Below are 17,719 nucleotides of genomic sequence, written 5' to 3' on the forward strand. Positions count from 1 at the left end.
AATTTGGACTTAATAAAAACTGAAAATACTTTAACTGTGTGTTTTTATAAAAAAAAATACATAACCATCAATTTTCTAACCAAGGTCATTACGTTTCTCCGGGAGTTATTTTTATGGGGCACTCGTGGGTAGAGCTACTTCTCTCAGCTTCTTTCCTGTCACTGGTGAAACGTGAAGTTTATTTAGAGTTATATAGGTCTTAAAAGACAGTTGAAAGACAGAACAATGACACAAAACCACCTGTCGGGAATGGAGGCGTCCGCCGTGTCTGTCTTGAAGCGAGCGGTGGAGCTGGACCAGAGCGAACGTTTCCAGGAGTCTCTCATCTGCTACCAGGAAGGCATCCAGCTGCTTATGGACGCGTTAAAAGGTCCTCCTTTAAAAATAAATAAATATTAATAATTACATATTTTAAACATTGCCCTGAATTACGCTGAACGTCTTTTTTTTAATGTTCTCTTTGTCCTGTGAGCAGCTGTAAAAGATGACTCAAAGAGAGGACACTACAGAGAGAAGATAAAGGGCTACATGGACAGAGCAGAGCAAATCAAAGTTCATGTGAATCAGATGAAGGAAGGTAATTTGCCAGTAATGGAGCAAAAAAGGGCAAAGTGGGCCGGGCAAAGATGAATTACCCTGATCGACTGAGCCTCTTGTTTGCAGTGGTTTTGACTGTTAGACCTGTAGCACCTGTGTGTAAATGAGAGGGAGACAGGTGTAACAGTGGAGCTCCAAGGGGCAGAGGTAGATGTAGCGACCCCGAAAGGGAGCAAGAAGTAGAACTTTGTGGTAATTTTGACACAAGCAAGAACTCAAATCAGGTGAACAAGGTGCTTCAGTGTTGCATATGACCAAATTAATAATTTGCACAATCTTACTGACCCTGTTGATTTGGGTTGCTGAAGCCCACTTTGCCCTGTAATCCAGCTCTAGCTGAATATTGACTGTGCGATCTTCTCAACAACCAAAATCTTGTTTATTGTTTTGTTATATCCCTTACATTTATGTATAAATCTAATTATGTCTAGTATCTCTTATAGGCAGGATCCTATTCCAGTGTAGGACTGTGCTGGTTAAGTTTTTAGATTTAGGGGGAAAATATATGGTAAGAGCCACAGCTAAAGAAGGGGGTTTTCAAAATTTGTGTTTCTCTTATCTTCCCTGATAGATGGGAAGTACCACGAGCAGATAAGAATATCAGAGGATGCTACTGGTTACAGCTATGAGGTTCTGTTCAAGCCATACATCAGCAGCGCTCTCACTGAAGTCTGGGTGGAGGACCCGTACATACGGCACACCCACCAAGTAAGAGTTTTGTCCTCATTAACTGGGGTTTTTATTCATTCCACTCTGTCATCAGTCTTTTATCAGGCTTTGTTCAGAGGTTGGAGCTTATCTTTAATGAGTTTATCCATTAATTTGATACCAATAGAATGATACTAGAGGACTAAGTCTGCAATACACGTATACATTTTCCGCCTTGGGTAGCAGGAGCAGCCGACAGGGGGGACATAATCTCTTTAACATGTCCTGGTCTGCGCCAGGGTCTCTCTGTGGCCAGAAAGCCTTCAACATTTAGATGGCTGAAAGATTTATTGATTAATAGAACTATCACAGATTAGTTGAAGTTAAACAAACAAATGTTATAAAAATCTGTCTGGTAGGTTATGAAAAGACTGCTAAGCTGACTTTAATTAAACTTTTTGTAGAGGTCGTGTATGGGAAAAGGAGGAACACATTCAGTTATGATGTGGATGATGTGTTTGATAAAAGCCTGAACGCATATACTGAAAATCTTTTTTTTCTCTGATCATGTGTTGCAAGCTGCAAGCAAGCAGCTTTCTCCTTATTAGTTTGACTAGGACTTTATAATAAATAATTGTAATTTTATGTTTATGATTTAAAAATCAGCCCTAAACTGTACCAACCTTATATAATATGCCAAACAAAGCCCTCGCCTTTCCTCTCACAAACAGTTGTACAACTTCCTTCGGTTCTGTGAGATGCTGCTAAAAGCCCCCTGCAAGGTGAACAAGATCCACCTCCTCACGTCGCAGGATGAAGTGAGTTACTCACACAATAGAGCTGCATTTTATAGTCAAAGCTGAGCAGCCACTGCTGTCTTCTCTGTTTAGTTTATACTGTCATTTCCCGTCCCGCAGGCTGATAGTGGCCAGCAGAGCGGCGCTCTGGCCGAGTTGAAAGAGAGTCTCAGCGCTCACGGAGTGACTCTAGACCTGCAGTACTCCTCCACTATCCATGACCGGGAGATCAGGTACACCTGCAGATTTTCCTCATTTACAGCAGCCACATACGTGCAGCATGAGGAAGTTCATCCTTGTGACATCTGATGTTCACTTCTACATTAACACTCCATTGCTCAAAATACGGTCTCTTTTATCCCAGCAAATTAAACCTGATTTTATTTTTAGGTTCGATAATGGTTGGATCATAAAAATTGGAAGAGGGTTGGATTACTTCAAGAGACCTAAAGTGAGACTACGCATTATATACTTATTAGTATTCATCTGTAAGTATGGAGTGGCTAAAGTGAACGAGATCTTTCTGTCGTTTGTCTCGCAGGGCCGATTCTCTGTTGGATACTGTGACTATGACCTCAGGCAGTGCCAGGAGACCACCGTAGACATTTTCCACACCAAACACACAAAAACTCTATGAGACTCACAAAGCTAAAATGATTATTTTTTTGCCAAGCCGTTTAATTTACTTACCTGCCTTCCAAACACAAGCAGATCTACAGTATTGTAGGATTTGCTTTAGCTTGCGGGTGTCTGGGGACTGACTTTTATAACAAGATGGGTTACTGTTTGATTTCTGCTGCACTGAAACGTCTTAAATTTCTGCTAACTGTACTGCCGCTGCTATTGGTGAATTTTTAAGTTCAGTTTTCAGTTCTTCAGTTTTCTATGATTTTTTTTTTCCGTTTTCTATGATATTTATGAAAAATATGGATATTTTTATCTTTTTTTTTTTTTTTTACTTCCACAGATTGTAATTCTACAGAGACCTTTTTGGGGGGAAATTAATTATTTCAAAACATTTTTTCTAGATTACTTTACACAATTAAAAATGTATTTTTGTTTAAATCAAATTTAAATTTAAAAATACAAAACCAAAACATATTTAAAACGCATTAATAGTAAAATGTGTTACAGGATTGCCAACTTTAGGCCCTTTTTAAATGAATTGCTTATGAAGGGTAATTGGACCTCTAGGTAATGAAACATTAGGCCCTTTTCAGTTGACTGGAAATGTACCGTCCTGATTCTATTAGTAGATTAAAGAAACCAAACATGGCCCTGAATATCGTTTTGTACTGAAAAATGAATAAAATGTAACAGTTTTTAAACTATTTATAATACATAAATGCAGAATAAATATTAAAACTGACCAAAGTGTGCTGAAAGATTGTGAGATACTTTCTTGTTTTCTACAGAATAAAAAAGTCCAAGACACAGATAAAATGAAAACAGTGACCAAGAGGACGAGAGTGGGTAGAGTTACACAGAAAGGTGCACTTACAGAAAGTGTTTATGGTAATCAGCTGGTTGTTTTCCAGGTTATTATAGGGTTAGGGTGGAGGATTACTCTAAAACCTAGAATTAAAACATTTTATTGAACTAAAAAACAAAAACTAGACTTGGAAAAAAATTAAACTAACTGAAAAGATTTTGTGAACTTGGAAAACTGACTAAAAAATGGTAAATGGCCTGTATTTGTTTAGCACTTTACTTAGTCCCTAAGGACCCCAAAGCGCTTTACATATCCAGTCATCCACCCATTCACACACACATTCACACACTGGTGATGGCAAGCTACATTGTAGCCACAGCCACCCTGGGGCGCACTGACAGAGGCGAGGCTGCCGGACACTGGCGCCACCGGGCCCTCTGACCACCACCAGTAGGCAACGGGTAGAAGTGTCTTGCCCAAGGACACAATGACCGAGACTGTCGGAGCCAGGGCTCGAACCGGCAACCTTCTGATTACAAGACGAACTGCCAACTCCTGATTGGTCAAATTTTATCGTAGCTTGTCTGATGAAGCGTTGATAGACAAGACTGAGTCCTCTGATTCAACTAAACATTTGCCAACAATAAAAATCTGACTTAAAAAAAAAAAGAGCAGATGCAGGTCAGTGCAGATCAGACCTTGTCATAGTCTCCACACAGTCAGATTATATCCATCAAAAACCACTCATTCACTTATACACACTGTATTTGATTCAGACATAGGTCTTTACATCTGTAACAAGTTCACAAACATTGCAAATCCCATTCTGACTCTTATTACAACAAAGTCTAAGCTTAAGGCACATTCACCACCTGCTTCATAGCTTTCATACATATTACACTGATCAGCAGATTGAGCAGTCATGGAGCACTGAACTCATGATTCCTTAAAAACCTACATATTTCCACAATTATTGAATTCTGGATAAGGTTATTAACACTTACAATTACCGGAGATGTACATGTTTAATATCTTTGACTGATTTTTATGTCCCAAAGCTATATTGTAGCCATAGCTTCTTCTGTTTCTGCTGGCTCTGTATTGGTGCAACATTTCATGCATGTAAGACACTGATGTCTAGTTAACGATTACCATCAAACTCTTATCTGAATCCAGAATCCCAAACTAAATACAGATAAGCTGCAGGGGAAAGCTTGTTCAGTGGTTTCAGATATCGGCCAATTGTTCTTGGGTGAATCAATGGAAACATCTTGCCAAAAAAAAGTCGTCTATAAAAGTGAAAAAATGAAAAACCCCAAAGAAAATTCCCTCACATTTTTTTCACATTTGCTAGAATGAATGGTAACCCTCGTGACTTCAAACAGCGCTGTGATCGGATTATCTATCGGCCTTAATCTCGATATGCACAGCCCTCATCTGGCCTGTGAGAGGAAGAAATTATAATCCATCGCAACACCACATGAATCAGAGACTGCCATATACTGCTAAAAATCAGTACCTTTGCTTTCTTTCTGTCAGGGGGACAAATGCTGTGATGACAAAAGCAGAAAGTGCAATAAACGTGTATGATGCTTTATTATCTACAAACAGCCTCCCTATGATAGCAGATATTAGCCATAATCACATTACATCCCTATTATAAGATAAAAATAAGCCTGTGTGTGTATTCTCCTTTATGTGTAGATTATGGACAATAAATCTATGAATGAGGGAATTAAATAAAACCACATCCCAGACTGTTATGTCACTGTGGGCTCTTATCACGGTGCATGTGTCCCGTTGGATGTAATCCAGATGTTACCCAGCTGGATGTGGGTTCTGGTGGGAGAGACGAGGATTTATCTGTAAGGAGACTCATTGGAGATGCTGCTCAGCCAAGCTTCCAGACACATGGATGCAGATGCAAGCGTTCGCATGCCAATTCCTGCAGGCCCTCCCTCTCGCCGATTGTAGCCCAGTGGCCTAGATTAGCTCTCCCATCTCCCAGTACTGTCCTGTGTGAACGCGCAGGAAGTAGGACTCGCAGGAACAATGTGTCATCTCGTTGCTGCGAAACAAGGCGTCGTCTCACAAATCGTGAAAAATGTGTGCGGGAGTTATAGAGGAGCAAAGGTCCCAGGCGAACATTTCAAAGACCGCACCTTCAGGACTGTGGCCAAACAGTCTTGGGTGAAAATGATGTGACGTGCTGGGAGGTGGCTGATTCCTGTTTGTTTTTATTTATTTATTTCATTTCTGAACGCTCACAGCACACCCATAGCCTCCGCTCTTTGATCATCGGAAGGGCGTGAGCGAGCCTGTGCAATATGTAAACAGCTCTATGAGCCATAATTCCTATATTCATGTCCTCTTTCCAGCTGGAGCTTTATTTTTTATTTTTTTACCCTCTACTCTCATTTCTGGGTCTAAAATCAGGTTAACGTTTTATAAGGAGCTTAGCACAGAGGGCCACAGTGTGCCACTAATGTAATAGAGTATCTCTCTCGCTCTCTTTCTCTCACTCTCTCTCTCTCTCACACACACACATTCTCATCTGTCCTCTTTTCTCTTGTGCATTTGCTCACCCTGTCAGGAAGTGACCTTCTCTCTCTCTCTCTCCCTTTCTTTCTTTTCTCCCAGCCTATTTTTTTTCCCACCTCCCTCACTCCCTTCCCTCGGTATCTCCCTCCGTCTGCAGATGTGGTATGTCTGAGGTTTAATCATTAAGGCAGGGACACAGCTGATACAAGACCGCTCCGTGAAGAGAGGAGGACGATCAGGAGGGACAAGTTGAGGTGCTTGGTTTTAGATTTTTGGTAAGTTCAGCCGTTGTTTTCTTTTTTTTTCTTCCTCCTTCCCCATCTGGAGTGCGTGTGTGTTTTCCCCCAGGGAATGTCACCTGGTGGAGAAATGTTGCAGCGTTGTGGATCATTACGGCGTTGTGAAATCTTACAAGAATCTCTCTGCAATGTCAATAATCCACCGGATTATCCTCTGTTTCTCTGGGAGCTATAGTTCAGCTCAGTGAACGGTGAAACCGCAGGGAGCACTTCACTGCGGAGAGGAAATCAAGTCTGAGGTTTACATACTGTTTAAATCGATTTGCTTAAACTGATCGCAACTTTTTTGAGGATCGAGTGAAAAGGGTGTAATCGGTGACATGAGAGGTGCAGTGTGGACTTTGCTTGTTTGTCCATAACCTGGCACATCTTGTCTTATCAGGCAGTTATACAGCCTCATGCTCTGTTGACAACAGTTCCTTAGATACACCAGCACCCTGCAAAAGGTGGGATATACTAATGTCAGGCCGGTCTTCATGAAAAAAATTGGAACTGACTTTAGCATAGAGTAGCACGCCAACTCAGTAAGATGGTAAAGCAGTGAAGGAAGATTTTAGCTTTTGCTTTGTTCATCATATGTGCTGTACAGTGCGATGCCATGCTTCAAATCCACGTTCTTGCTACTCTGCAGTACCTGGGGTGTTTTTTCTTGGCAATGCCACATGTAACATCGATTAAGACGTTGTTCATCTTGACAACAGACTGTCCTCACCCAGCCCTCCCAACTGATAATGAACAGTAATAAACCTTTGAACCTCGAGTCCATGTTTACTCCTGCAAAGACAACAAGCGAAGTGTTTTCCACTGAACACTTAACTGTCATCTGCTCTACACTTTTTTTTTCTTTTAGGGATCAGACCGATGGAGTCTTTCTCGGGAGACGCAGAAGAAAGCGCAGAGGACGTCGCAGGTGAGGTGATCTGTCTCGTAGTTTAACCTGAGAGTGCTAACACATCGTCATGAAGTGAAATATGAAAGAGATGCTCATTGATAGAACGTCTCGAAAACAGAAAATAGAGAGTGTGTGAGAGCACGTGAGTTCTCCTTGTTCACGTGCGCGTGAAATGCTGTGACCTGGATCTGTCTCGGTCTCAATCTCTGTTAGGACGTAAAAGATCCAAGATCAAGGATCTGAAAACTCGTCTCTTTGGGAAAAGTAAGAGAGCAGGCGGAGAAGGAAATACCAAACTCAGCCAGTCAGCCAGTGACATCACTGCAGGAAAAGATCTCGGATCAGAAGAAGATTTGGTGTGAGTGTTTACGTGACACGACGCCTTTCGAAAAATTCTCTTTCAGGTTCACTTACTTGTCCTTACTTTGACTCGTCCTTCTTCTGGCTCCACTTAGATGCGCACAGGCCATCATGGGATCGCGGGCACTGTCCCACGACAGCATCTTTCTGGATGACCTGGTCATGACAGAGCCTGAACCCACCAGGGTCTTATCTCAGGAGAACGTTCACAGCAAAATCAAAGCTCTCCAGGTACGGCACTTCTTTATTTTAGGCCTGTTGTTTAAACTTATGGTAACAGTGACTCTATTAAAATCCTCGTGATGCGCTCTGTCATCACAGATGACGCTTCAGCAGCAGAAAATGCATTTGGGCCCACCTCCTATGGTCCTGCCAATGAGACGTCCACCAGATCTGAGCAGCCAGGAGTCACTTCCTCACAGTCCTCCTCATGATTCAGGAGAAGACAATACATCTCAGGAAACCCTTACAAAGGTGCATAATCCTGCTGATTAGATGATGCGTGGATTCAAAAGCAGGATTTGCATTTGTTTAAATTTAACAAGCAAGCATAAAGTGTTCTGATCATATGTTTTTATTCTCAGCATATCCCATAAAAAAAGGCCAGCGCTGTACCCCCATTTTTTCCTATTATAGTTATAACTGAAAAAAGTGGGGTTATAAATACCTATATAGCATCATTTAAGAAAACAGTATATAGCAAACCCTAAAACAGCTGGTCGCTGTAAAACGTTTTATTTAAGCAGGAGAAAGTGGTGCATATGTTGGGGACTATTTTAAGACACAGATTAATGCACCGTAAATCCTGAGGATTTACGGTGTACGTGGGATTGACTGGACAGAAACTTCAAGAGAGGAATCTGTCATCTGAAATGCTGTTTCCAAAAGTCGAATCAGTGATGGAGCCAGAGGGTTCTTATGTAAGGTGCACTGTTAAACTGTGTCCCTGCAAGCCTGGCCCCTCTTTGGCTCCACTCCATATAGAATATCAGATAGGTAATAGAGGTTATCAACAACCTGTTAGGTGAGGCTGTGTGCAGACAGGAATAGGACCCAAGGTTCAGACTCCGGAGACAGTCGTGAACTCAAAAATATAACATAACTAAAAAACTCAAAACAAACTTAAACTGGAGGAATGACAGAACACACAGCTAGGAAACCGGTAGATCGCGACACGGACACAGAGAAACACAGGGCTTAAATACACAGAGGGAGCAATCAGGGAATGGGTAACAGGAGGAAAACACAGCTGGGGCAAATCAGGCCTAACGAGACAAGGGGAAGCAAAACCAGACACATTAACATCAGACATGGACTTTCAAAGTAAAACAGGAAACACATAACACAGACTGAACAAAGACACAGACTCGCACGCACTGCAACAGAGGGAACAGAGACGTGGGACCAGGGCAGACACAGACACTGACTGGACATGGGGATATAGCCACTAAGGACACACAGAGACGCGAACTAGACAAGGGGATACAGCTGACAGGGGAGACAGAGCAGCTAGAGAAGACAGAGACATAAACTATAAGACAGAACTCAAAGAAACCAAAGACTAGAAAGTATAAATAATATAATAAACTCAAAACCCCTGGGTCAACGACCCAGGCATCCTAACACAACCATGTGTGATACATTGACATAATAATCCAAAACACTGTATTTTGTAGTTCTTTCTCTTAGCCCATTGTTTGCAGGATTGTACAGCGATTTTGTTGGCCTTTTTTTCTTTGCAGGCGATATCTCAGCCAACATCTCGCACTCTCTCACCCATCCCCAAACCTGCACCTATCAAATCTCTTCCCTCGACTCCATCCCATGCTTTTCCTCTTTCCGTCCCCTCTGTTTCTCCTTCTGCTGCTGAGGTCCCGTCGGATTTTAGAACACCGGCTCAGTTCGCTTCCCGATTAGACACTTCTGCCGCACGCCACCGAATGTCTATCAAACCCAGAAACCAGAGGGCCAGCACTAAGATGAAAGCTGCCGCGGTAAGTTGCTGTAGTTATTTCTCTCTCTTGTATGCTCTTTGTATAAGCAAATAGTGCACCGCCACTTCACTTTCCTGCCCTTCATATCTCTCGCTCTTTTTTTATTTATCTTCAGACTGTCTCTCAGTCTCATTTAGACACCATGAACAACATTGACCGACCCGAGCCTGTCAAAGAACTAAAACACCATCTTGGTGCTCAAGAAGAAGTAACAGTGGAAACAAAAGAAGAAGAAAAAGTTGCTGTTCCCATTGTACATCAGCGTCTTCCTTCAAAATGTGCAGAAATGGCACCGGTCACATCAGAGGCGGTACCCAAACCAACAAGTCAAAGTTTCTCCAAACAGGACTACGTTCTTCCTGAGACTGTAGCCTCCCAAGTACCTCGAGTTAAACCTCGCAGACGTGTGGGTTCAGCATCTGGTGAACGTCCACACTCGTCCTTCATAGAGTCAGGACTGAAGGAACAAAGACAAGGGGATTTGGAGAAGCAACTAATGCCTCATGATGATAATGCCTCAGGAATGGCATTCAGGTGTTCCTCTGCTAGCCAGGAGGTTCAAGGTGATAGCGAACCCACAAGAGGAATTAAACGATATGCCCAAGGATCTGGCTCTTTCCACTTTTCTGTCACTGCATCGAAAAACAGAGATGGAGAAAGACCCCGATCGGGCAGTTTTTTGGGAGTTTTGGAACAAGCTGAAGCCAGGAACAGGATCAGTAGGGAAATGGAGGAGAAAAACAGGGAAAAGGAGGAAGTTAAAGAGCCAAGAGAGCATCCTTTTGCTTTAGGAAGGTTTCGTCAAGAAGGCGCACCACCTAAAACCTCAGCTGTTCCCTGGGACAGGAGTGACAGCTTCAAAAAGGTGGAATCAGTGACAGCATATAAAGATGCACCTGCAGACACAGGCGCTGCTGAGGCGGAGGAGATCGAGAGCAGCCAGGAAGAGGTGGAAGAGGCGGTGGAAGCAAAGGAGCCCCAGGAGGAACAAGGAAAAACAGCTTTCGGTGTCAAACTGCGCTCCACATCTCATTCACTTCGATTTCGGCTTGATACATCTTCTAACAGGCATTCAAAGTCAGCACTGGGTGAGGACCAAGGTGACCAAAAATGCCAAGAAATAAGTGAAAAAAAGTTGCAAGAAAATGCGTCTTGGATGCCATCCTCCTCTGGAGAGGTCAGACCAGCTGGTGAGTCTTTCAGAGCTCCTGACATTGCCATGTAGAAGGTTTGAAAGTACTTAAAATAGTTTTTAAAAATGTCTTGCAAATTCAGAAAAATCCAGCTAAGTAAATTAGAACTAAAAGGAAAAAGCTAAAGAATTTAGGCAAAATGTGTAAAGTAAAAATAAAATAAAATAAAATAAAATGAAGACTAGATTGAAATAAATATGTAATAATATAGCATAACGCTGACATAATGTCAAAATATCACACTGGAATCATACTGATTATAGAAGCTGATGTTTAATTTGGAGATCTGCTTTAAATTTACACTGATAGTGAAGCAGCGTCTCACAGCCATTATCTCTTTGATTACAGAGTTAATATTACACAGATGTGCACCGTTGTTGCTGTTTAACATGGTAAATAATCACTCTAGGAAGATAAGATTTTTACTGATCACAGGGGAACTTTGTACTCATTAAGATACCACCCGGGCAAACTTTAACGGTAACAGTGCTGCCGAGCGTATCTAACAGATTTGTGTGTCTCCCTTAGATCAAACCCCATCTGGCTTCTCTCCTCCAGTCAAACATAATGCTCCATTTGCCAGCGAAACGTCCGACGTTCAGACGACGCCTGCAAACCTAAAAGAAGCAGAAGCTACACCCCGGGAGCCTCAACCTGCCCCGCAGGCGACCTCATCTGAGGTGTCCTGGATGGCTCTGGCCATGGAAAAAACCAAGAGCCTTCAACAGCTTTTCATTAGTAGATTCCCCAGAGATTTTGCAGGAAATTTACAGGCAAACATGCAATCTTCAGCACGACCGCAGGCACAAGCGCAGCCCACAAATCCAACAGAGACTTTTACACAAGTACGGACACAGACTGTGCAAGCTGCAAAGCAGCCATCGGCAGAAACGAATCAAAGCAGAAGCCAAGCACAGACTGTCAAAACATCACCAGGATTTCTGCAACAGAAGGCATCTCCTGTGCTGTCCAATGCCTCCAGAGATCCACAAATGTCAAAACACACCAGTGAAGACCAGATGAACACAACTAAGTCTGCCTCACATTCAGTGGTAACCACCAATCCGTGGACAACCCATTCTCCTTTGCGCTCCCCTTCACAAACAGACACCTCGTTTCAGCTTGCACAAGGCAGCGCCACACAGTCTCTTGCGCAGTCTTACCTTTCCTCAGGCCAGCAGCAATCCTCCTGGAGCAATCGAGGTCTCCAGTCTGCCCAGCAGCTCAAGCCCACACCTTCAGCGCAGACTTCAGCTCCCGCAGCCTCGTCAGCTGTTGGTTCTGCTTCAGCTTTTGCCTCAGGAAGAGGGGAGAGAGAAGCCAGTGAGCAAAAAGAGGCTCCGCCACTCACAAGCCGAAGAGCATTTTGGTCTGGTTCTGTAAGCGAGAAGGCTGCTTTTTTAGAGAGACGGGGAGAGTGGACCACACCACCTGGACCCAAGGGGGTTTGTGGTACTTCTTTATAACTATCTTTCATATCATTTGCCATCCTCACAGTGCTGCCTGACCTCCCCTTGCTGTCTGTGGCAGTCAGATCAATGCCCATTTGAAAATATAAATGTTTAAAAAATCTCTAAGTCTCTATTTGGCAACTATAACAGTAGCCTAGCATGTGTCCGTCATTCATTTGGTGTCCTGGTGGCTACCAACATATTGTTTTATTGCAATGGAACTGATGATTTTGACTGGGTTTATTAGCAGGTTAAATTTATGATTGTTTCTGGACTTTTTATGGCACTTTCTCACGGTGGTTGAAATGCAGGCCATGAACAGATAATAGGGATTTTTTGAACTGACAAGATTGTCCTGAATGTGTGTTCTTAGGTGGAATTGAGGAAAACGCATACAGACATGCAGGGATCAGGTGAATCCCCTACCTTGGCAAAAAACGCACCTGTGATCAAAGATACAGATGAAAGACAAGCAGTAAACCTTGCAGGTGTGTTTGCTCAGAGTGATAATAAATCATTGCTGTACAAACACCTTTTTAATATTCTTAATGAACCCATTTGACCTAGATTTTTTCTGCGTTTCGTTTTTTAGAGTTAAGCCCCACCAACGTTGCAGAAAGGTCGCGTGAGGACAGATGGTCACGGAAAAATGCAGCGTCTTCTTCATCACCGTCATCATCACCCACACTGCCCTCAGTGCTGCAATCCATGTCTGACAGCGGTCAGCCGTCCTGGATGGAATTGGCCAAGAGGAAGTCAATGGCCTGGAGTGATAAGACCATGGACTAAGAAGGACACGAGTCGATGAAGAGCCCATCATAAAGACTAAAACCGCTTCTGTCAGACATCCGGTTGTTTGATGCCGTTTTAATTTGGATTTAAGTGTTAATGTTTAATTACGGAAGAGGATTAGGGCTACTGGAAAAAAGAAAGTGGGCACGTCTTTTTTTCTTCTTTTCCAGAATTCTGAGGAAAAAGTCAGAATTCTGACCGTAAAGTAACAATTTTGAGGTAAAAGAATTTTGAGTAAAAAGTCAGAATTCTCACATTAAGGTCAGAATTCTGACTTTTGCCCACTTTTGTTCCCGGTGGCCCTAATCCTCCTATTTAATTGAGAGTGAGGGAAGCAGAATATCTTCTGAAAGTTCATCATGATCGCTGTTATTCAGTTAAGGACGAATATTTCATGTGATTGAGCATTTCACAGCTCTTAAAAGTTTATGTTAAATAATAAATTTGTAAGGACGAGTTTGTTGTTGTCATTGAATGACTTAAACTTCAAGTAAAACGAAATGGTCAAATTACATCGCAGTATAGTCATTCACTTGGTATCACCTGAATATCTCCTGAAATTGTCCATCAAACTGCTAAAAATAAACTTCTTATAACACACAGTATGTGGAGAGCGACAGTCAACGCTGAAAAATGTCCCGAGCTACCTGTTAGATTAACCTCTTGTCTGCCGGTGTTTCCTGGACGTTTACTTCTTCACTAACTTAGTCCACAGCCCCACCTGCAGGCCAGATCTGAGACCTTGTACTAAGCTCTACAGCATTACAGCAAACATGGATTCAAAAATGGTATTTTTTATTAAAAAGTCTGAAATCAACAGGTACCTTATTTTCACACTTTAAAAAAGATGGGTGTGATTTAAAAGTAATAAAAAATAAAAAGTCAATTAAAGCTGACATTTTCAGGACCTCTCATGGCCTTACACTGTTAACATGACTTATAATAACCCCGTACCATTGTTAATAATTCATGTTAGCCCATGCTACACCCACACAGGTGAGTCATCTCCTGGGACTATGTGGGTGACGTCGCTGTCAGCCTTGTTTGTGCATCAGAGATTCTCAGTGTGAACATTTAGACTTCCTAATGTCTGCTAGATAAATGAGGCTAGATTTGTGAGTTCATAAGTTTTAATGTATAAAACAACTTTTGAATTTTTTTTCAATTAGGCAGTTTATACTTTCAATCCTTTTTACAGCCATATATTTTGTAATAATTGCAGCGTCAAATAATAAGAACAAGTACAGGACTTCTCTTTGACATCAGGAGACTGCAGAGTATGAAAAAGGTTATCTGATGTCACAGTTTTTACACTGGGATGTAACCCATAATGCACTGGGCTCCCAGGAGACAGCAGCTCAGCTGTGAAATTAGTGTTGTCTGGGGAAACGCAGAGTAACACTTTTTTTTTTAATGAGCTTTACATTCTGAAATATTTAGCACACAGACTGGCCTTAAGTATAACTCTGTCACGACAATACATTTTCTGAATTTAAGGTTAAACAATTTAAAGGAAATTATTATTAGGGAGGGAATAACAAACCCGACTGATGCTGATACAATCTTGTAGTTAAAGTGGGAGATGAAAAAGAAGCCAACAAGTATTGTTAGCTATAGGTTATAAATACTCTACTCCAAAATCTTGTGCACCTGGTTGTCAGACAATCATGCCGGTATTTTCAGCTTTAATGGAGAATCTATAGTGGAAAAAAAGAATCCGCTCTACCTGGATTTGATTTTCATCCCCACATGGCTCTGTTATCTGGCTGCCACATAACGCCTCTGGAGAAGCCATTTCTTTTTCTACAGGACTCAGCTATGTTTGCTGGCACAAAACAGTTTTCTTTGCGTCACACAAACCCAGTCAGGTTGCGTGTTCTTCCAGGTAAGTTTTGCAAAAGTTCTGTTCCCAGTCATCAGTCATGTGTCCTCTGTGTGGCACCTGAATATCATCATAATTATAAAACTCACTGCCAAGGTAATCACAACCTTAACCATCCTGCAGCCCAGGCACTCACAATACAACTGACTCACTCACGTCAGTCTGCTATTCAGTTCTGCACCATGCCAGCCACCCACAACAACAACACAACTCACCTGTGCATTAGACTCCAGATAATTATAGGACATTAACTGATGTAACAACAGTTCACTGTCACTTGTTAGCAGAAGAGCAGATTGAAAGAGTAAAAAAAGTAAGAACTTCAGAACATGAAGTCAGACTTCCACGTTTGAAGGAATGAACTTTAAATGATTCTTTTCTCTTTGCATTACTTGGATTCAGACCTCCTATAGGTCCACTCTAAATGCTGAATATAGTTACTTGTTTTAATATTAGAGTACAGCTTCTGTCTTTAACACCAAGTGAAGTCACCAGCAAAAGAGCACATGTTCTTTAGCAAAGATTAAACAAAGACAAGGTTAAATAAAACCTGATGTAACGTCATTGGTCTTCACTTCTATTGTGAGTTAAAGAGTGTTTGTGTCTTATTTACTGTGAAGTAACCGGGACATCCAGAGCCAGTTTGGCTCCCTCACTCGTTTTTTCCCAGGGTGAATGTAGCTGTTGATTATAATGTGGATTTGGGGTCCTGTGGGTTAATAAAATTATGACAAATGACACATCCAGGAAACCTTCTTTTACACAGTCATTGTCTCAGCCATGTGTATAAAGAGTAATATCACTCCTAGCTATAGTTTGACAAAATCAATATCTTTGAATTAGAGAGACGGTGCCATGTTTGTTTATTACTAGAGATGGCACGATACCACCTTTTTATGTCCGATACCGATATCATAAATTTGAATATTGTCCGATACCGATATGAATCCGATATAGTGTGTTTTTTAATTAAAACTGTTTTTTTAATATCTTGCTGCATTTTGTATAAGTTCAGATTCAAGTTTTAAAAAAACAAACAAACACTAAAGCTATTCTGTTATACCTGTATGCAAAAAATACACTGCACCCAAAATATTTCATAGTTCAGCAATACTGATCAATCTAATAAACTTAAACCTACTCCATCCTCCCTATTCTGGTATTTTAAAGAATAAGCAACCTAATTAATAGGGTTGCAAACTCCCACTAAAAAAAAATAAAAAATAGGGAACCACCCGCCACCTCATGATGCTTAATCGACGTAATCAACATTAATTTGATGCAGTGTGAAAAAAAATGCACAGAAAGCCATTATTTTTCAAGAATAATTAAATAGATTCAACATCTTTCTTCAACAGAATTGCAGACTGCACAGATGGTACCTTCCCAAAGGAAAAAGTACTATAGCTTACTAGTGTATATTAGGCTTAATAGTTACTATATACAGTAATGGACTTCTATACATTTTACATCATATTAAAACTTTGGGTGTAAGATTCAGATAATTAATTATTAAAAACTAGACATTTTAAATGAGAATAAGAAAGAAGAGTATGTCTTTGTGTCCCCCCCCCCCCCCCCCCCCCCCCCCTTTCCCTGTAAATGCCCTATCGGCCCCCCCTGGCTAAACTTTGCTAGATCCGCCCCTGCACACTTACCAGCGTCAGCTACGTAGAAAAAGATCCTGGTGTAGAAAGTAATATTAAATAAATTCTAACAACAGCTTATCAAGCTTAAACGTGCTGCTGTTGTTCAGCCGCTGGTTTCCTCTTTCTGGCGCGAAGTGGGCAATAAACAAACAAGAGAGACGGACTCGCGACAGAAAAGCCGATCAGCTGATCATTGATCAGTTTCACGATTGAAGTAGCAGCAGGAGAGGGAGGGGGAGAGAGAGCCAGTCGCTCCATATATCGGTTGTTAAGCTTAACGCTGGAATGCTTTACAAACATTCAGAGATGAACTTACACACTTGCTTTACTTCTCTCTGGGATAACTTCCTCAGAGATGAAATGCTGGTTTGGTAGCGAGGCTACAAATACACACAGCCGCTCTATCACATGAGCACACTGCTCCGACGTGCTACGGTTATGAGCCGAGTTGCGCCATGTCGCAAGTTTTGTGAGGTGCTTTTTTGATATTTAATGGATCGGATTACATTTTTTATTTCTCTCCGATATCCGATCCAGTAATTTAGTTTATCTGACCAATACCGATACTTAATATCGAATCGGTACATCTCTATTTATTACTGTTTAATTCTTGATGAATACATTCATATTCCTTTTTTTCCCTTTTAACAATTCAAAAACTGAACATTAGCCACCTTTGTAGATCCAAAGCACCTGGCATTTCTTCAGCTTTGCGGAGACTGTGGTGGTAAAGTGGGCCATCTAAAAATCTGAAGGTTTGTGGTTTGATCCCTGGCTCCTCCTATCTGCATGCTGAAGTATCCTCTGGGAAAATACTGAACCCCGAATTGCCCCCGATGCATCCATCAGAGTGCGAGTGCAAATGTTAGACAAGGGTTAGGAAAAACCTGCTTGTAGGAATCTGTGTGTGATTGGGTGAATGAGGGTTGCAGTGCTCAGTCACTGTAAATAGGTGCTATATCCGGCCATTCATCAGATGTACTAAAAACTTGAATTACTTTCCTCCTACATGGTTTAATATTTTACTCTCTTTTCTCAGGCAGTTCGATTGTGCTGTTGTAATGACTAATGTGACTAAAACATTGCCACTGCAAACTATACTAGTTCATAATGCAAACTGATATGTGACTTTAGTATTCCAAATGTCCACGTAATCCACTCATCCCTGAGGTAATGGGCTACTACAACAGGA

The 17,719-nt window shown here is 41.6% G+C and overlaps 2 protein-coding genes across 3 annotated transcripts; both read left to right on the forward strand.

The window, feature by feature from the left end:
- Positions 1 to 127: 127 nt before the first annotated feature.
- mitd1 (MIT, microtubule interacting and transport, domain containing 1) lies at positions 128 to 2,723 on the forward strand. Its single transcript, XM_086265458.1, has 7 exons — positions 128 to 370; positions 476 to 577; positions 1,169 to 1,305; positions 1,977 to 2,063; positions 2,163 to 2,275; positions 2,433 to 2,493; positions 2,584 to 2,723. The coding sequence occupies exons 1-7, from the start codon at positions 226 to 228 to the stop codon at positions 2,677 to 2,679; spliced, it is 741 nt and encodes a 246-aa protein (XP_086121584.1). The 5' UTR covers positions 128 to 225; the 3' UTR covers positions 2,680 to 2,723.
- A 3,428-nt stretch (positions 2,724 to 6,151) lies between these two features.
- On the forward strand, positions 6,152 to 13,732 carry cracdla (cracd like a). Of its 2 annotated transcripts, none has more exons than XR_015125268.1 (10): positions 6,152 to 6,290; positions 7,165 to 7,224; positions 7,420 to 7,564; positions 7,662 to 7,797; positions 7,888 to 8,040; positions 9,309 to 9,560; positions 9,676 to 10,750; positions 11,282 to 12,205; positions 12,578 to 12,692; positions 12,797 to 12,935. XR_015125268.1 is itself a non-coding variant. In XM_086265457.1 (10 exons), exons 2-10 carry the CDS (start codon positions 7,176 to 7,178, stop codon positions 12,991 to 12,993), a joined length of 3,039 nt encoding a protein of 1,012 aa, XP_086121583.1. In that variant the 5' UTR covers positions 6,152 to 6,290; positions 7,165 to 7,175; the 3' UTR covers positions 12,994 to 13,732. The 2 variants fall into 2 exon arrangements, 1 of the variants encoding a protein (XP_086121583.1); XM_086265457.1 differs by having other exon boundaries at positions 11,282 to 12,198; positions 12,797 to 13,732.
- The last annotated feature ends 3,987 nt before the right edge of the window (positions 13,733 to 17,719 follow it).

Source organism: Aulonocara sp. 'chitande type north' Nkhata Bay, linkage group LG16, assembly GCF_057382095.1.
Source record: "Aulonocara sp. 'chitande type north' Nkhata Bay isolate Kocher_YH1m ecotype deep benthic linkage group LG16, A_spYH_male_GT1.1, whole genome shotgun sequence".
NCBI lineage: Eukaryota > Metazoa > Chordata > Actinopteri > Cichliformes > Cichlidae > Aulonocara > Aulonocara sp. 'chitande type north' Nkhata Bay.